The sequence below is a fragment of the Octopus bimaculoides genome, chromosome 26 (assembly GCF_001194135.2).
Source record: "Octopus bimaculoides isolate UCB-OBI-ISO-001 chromosome 26, ASM119413v2, whole genome shotgun sequence".
Classification (NCBI taxonomy): Eukaryota; Metazoa; Mollusca; class Cephalopoda; order Octopoda; family Octopodidae; genus Octopus; species Octopus bimaculoides.
In genome coordinates this window covers 24,749,163-24,751,679 of record NC_069006.1, presented here as the reverse complement: position 1 = coordinate 24,751,679, position 2,517 = coordinate 24,749,163, and the positions used below count along the sequence as shown (strand labels likewise).

Here is a 2,517-nt window from a genome sequence, read left to right as displayed (position 1 = left end):
ATGATGATGATGATGATGATGATGATGATGATGATGATGATGATGATGATGATGATGGTGATGGTGATGATGATGGTGATGATGATGATGATGATGATGATGATGATGATGATGATGATGATGATGATGATGATGATGATGATGACCTTTTTCATTTGTTCTTTGTTCTGCTTATATTCTCTTCTCTGCTGGGCGGTGAAATTCTTCATCTCCTCCTCTTGTAACTGCTGGATCTGCTTAAATAATTTCTTCTCTTGGTTCGTATTGTTTCGTTGCTACAAAATAACAGTTGAAACTCAGAAATTAGCAACAGAGGATGAGGAAAAAAAAGAAGAAAAAAAACAAAAAGAAAAAAGAAAATTTACCAAACAATGCAGAACCCTCTTGCAATTAAGATAAACTTCCAATTAGAAACCTTGCTAGTAACTGCAGTAATCGATTTGCACCTTAGGTGCAAAGGACACAAATTTGAGGGGAGGGGTTAGGTCAATTAAATTGGCTCGAGTACATGACTGGAACTTTATCAATCCCAGAAGGAGTGAAGTTGACCTCGGCAGGATTTGAACTCAGGAAGTAAACAGCAGGAGAAAATACAGCTTGGCATTTTGTCCAACTCTCTAATGATTCTGCCAATCCATCACGCTTTTCATGGACTGGATAAAATGATTGGGCTCAGGAAGAGGGTCCAGTATTGGTAATAAGGGACTAGAACAAGATGAAATCCTCCAACTCGGATCTTGTCAAACCATCCAACATACCAGCATATAGGGCAAGCATGAAATGATGACTATGATGATCATGACCTTGATGTGTGTGTGTGTGTGTGTGTGTGTGTGTGTGATTTCTGTCTCTCCCTCAAACATGCTCACTCACTCACCTCATTCTCACCTATCCACCCACACAATTTCACAATAAACACATTAAAAAATAAGAATAATAATAATAATTTTAAAAAAATAATAATAATAATAATAATAATAATACTAACGTCAGAGGAAACTTATTCATTAATTCAACTTTAAAAAGCCATAATTTTAAACTAGGGCATTTGTTTTCCCCCAATATATATATTTTTCTCATCAGCCACCCTGGGATACGCAGAGACAGAGAATGCACACAACATGCTAACGATGTACAAACTGTAATATTTAAATGATTTAATTAACTCCGGCCACTCAACAGTCTTGTGATTGCTTATCTGTGATTGCAGGCAGTTACATATCTTTGTCCCACAGCTTGCAGCCGATGGAAGAAAGCCTTTGCTGTTCTGTACAGTTTATTTCTCATGTCATGTACAGGGCTTATTGAAGCCAAAATAATATTTTTTCTTCCCAATTTCACCGCATTACAGAAATCCCTCGCCATGTCATGGTTCACCTATCATGGTTTATTATTTAAGCCTAGTCGATTCCTCCATGGTTTTTGTGTTGGTAATAAAATAAATATATACAAATTATTAAAATAATTTTTTGAAAATATACAGTACAGTACTGTTTCTACTTCGAAATTAGAATTAAATAGAAAATACTGTTAACTTACCCGTTTCTCTAACTCCTGAGCATGTTTTATACCAAGCCTCTCTAATTCTTTACTAAAATTAACTTTAAGAAGGTCGTATTCTTTATCCAGCTTCAACTTGTGCTCTTCCATTTCGGCCGTAAATTTACTTTCCATCTGGAGGGGGGGGGGGGAAGAAAAAAAATCAAGTTAAATTATATAATTTGACAAATTATTGCAGTGCTGCAGCATGGCCGCAGTCCAAAGACTGAAACAAATAAACGATGAAGATAAAATTCAATTTGGTAAGTGTAAAATGTTATTCATCTGACCGTGACTTTATTTCGTTGACCCTGAAAGGATGAAAGGCAAAACTGACCTCAGCGAAATTTGAAAGCAGAACGTAAAGACAGAATGAAATGCCACTAAACATTCTGACCTTCTGACCGGCACAGCAACAATCCTGCTAGTTCACTGCCATAACAATCATAATAATAATAATAATAATAATAATGATAATAAAGAAGAGTGCCATAATTAAATTTGCTGAACGATATTTCAGTATTTTCAACGGGTTCAAAATTTGAGGAGTCATAGCAGTCCTAATATTATCTATAATAATAATAATAATAGTAACAATAATAGTAACAATAATAATGGGTTCAAATTTTGGCACAAAACCAGCAATTTTGGGGGAAGGGGTAAGTCGATCACATCGTCCCCAGTCTTCAACTGGTATTTATTTTATCAACCCCAGAAGAATGAGGAACAAAGTGAAGCTCAGCAGAACTTGAACTCGGAATATAAAAACAGATGAAATGCCGCAAAGCATTTCGTCCAATATGCTAACAATTCTAACAGCTTGTCTGTCACCTTAACAATAATAATAATAATTATCATTATTATTTCTACTGTAGGCACAAGGCCTTGAAAATTTTGGGGGGGGGGGGAATGGGGTTAGTCAATTATATCGACTCCAGTGCGTAACTGGCATTTATTTCGACCCTGAAAGGAAGAAAA

At 35.7% G+C, this 2,517-nt stretch overlaps 1 protein-coding gene across 1 annotated transcript in view; it reads right to left on the bottom strand.

Moving 5' to 3' along the window:
- LOC106875840 (serine/threonine-protein kinase TAO1) overlaps positions 1 to 2,517 on the bottom strand; it is an 84,943-nt gene that overhangs the window by 9,427 nt on the left and 72,999 nt on the right. Inside the window, exons 13-14 of the mRNA XM_052976934.1 lie at positions 1,540 to 1,707; positions 147 to 275 (exon numbers count right to left, since the gene is read on the bottom strand). Coding sequence (XP_052832894.1) covers positions 147 to 275; positions 1,540 to 1,707 — 297 coding nt within the window. The remainder of the gene's footprint in view (positions 1 to 146; positions 276 to 1,539; positions 1,708 to 2,517) is intronic.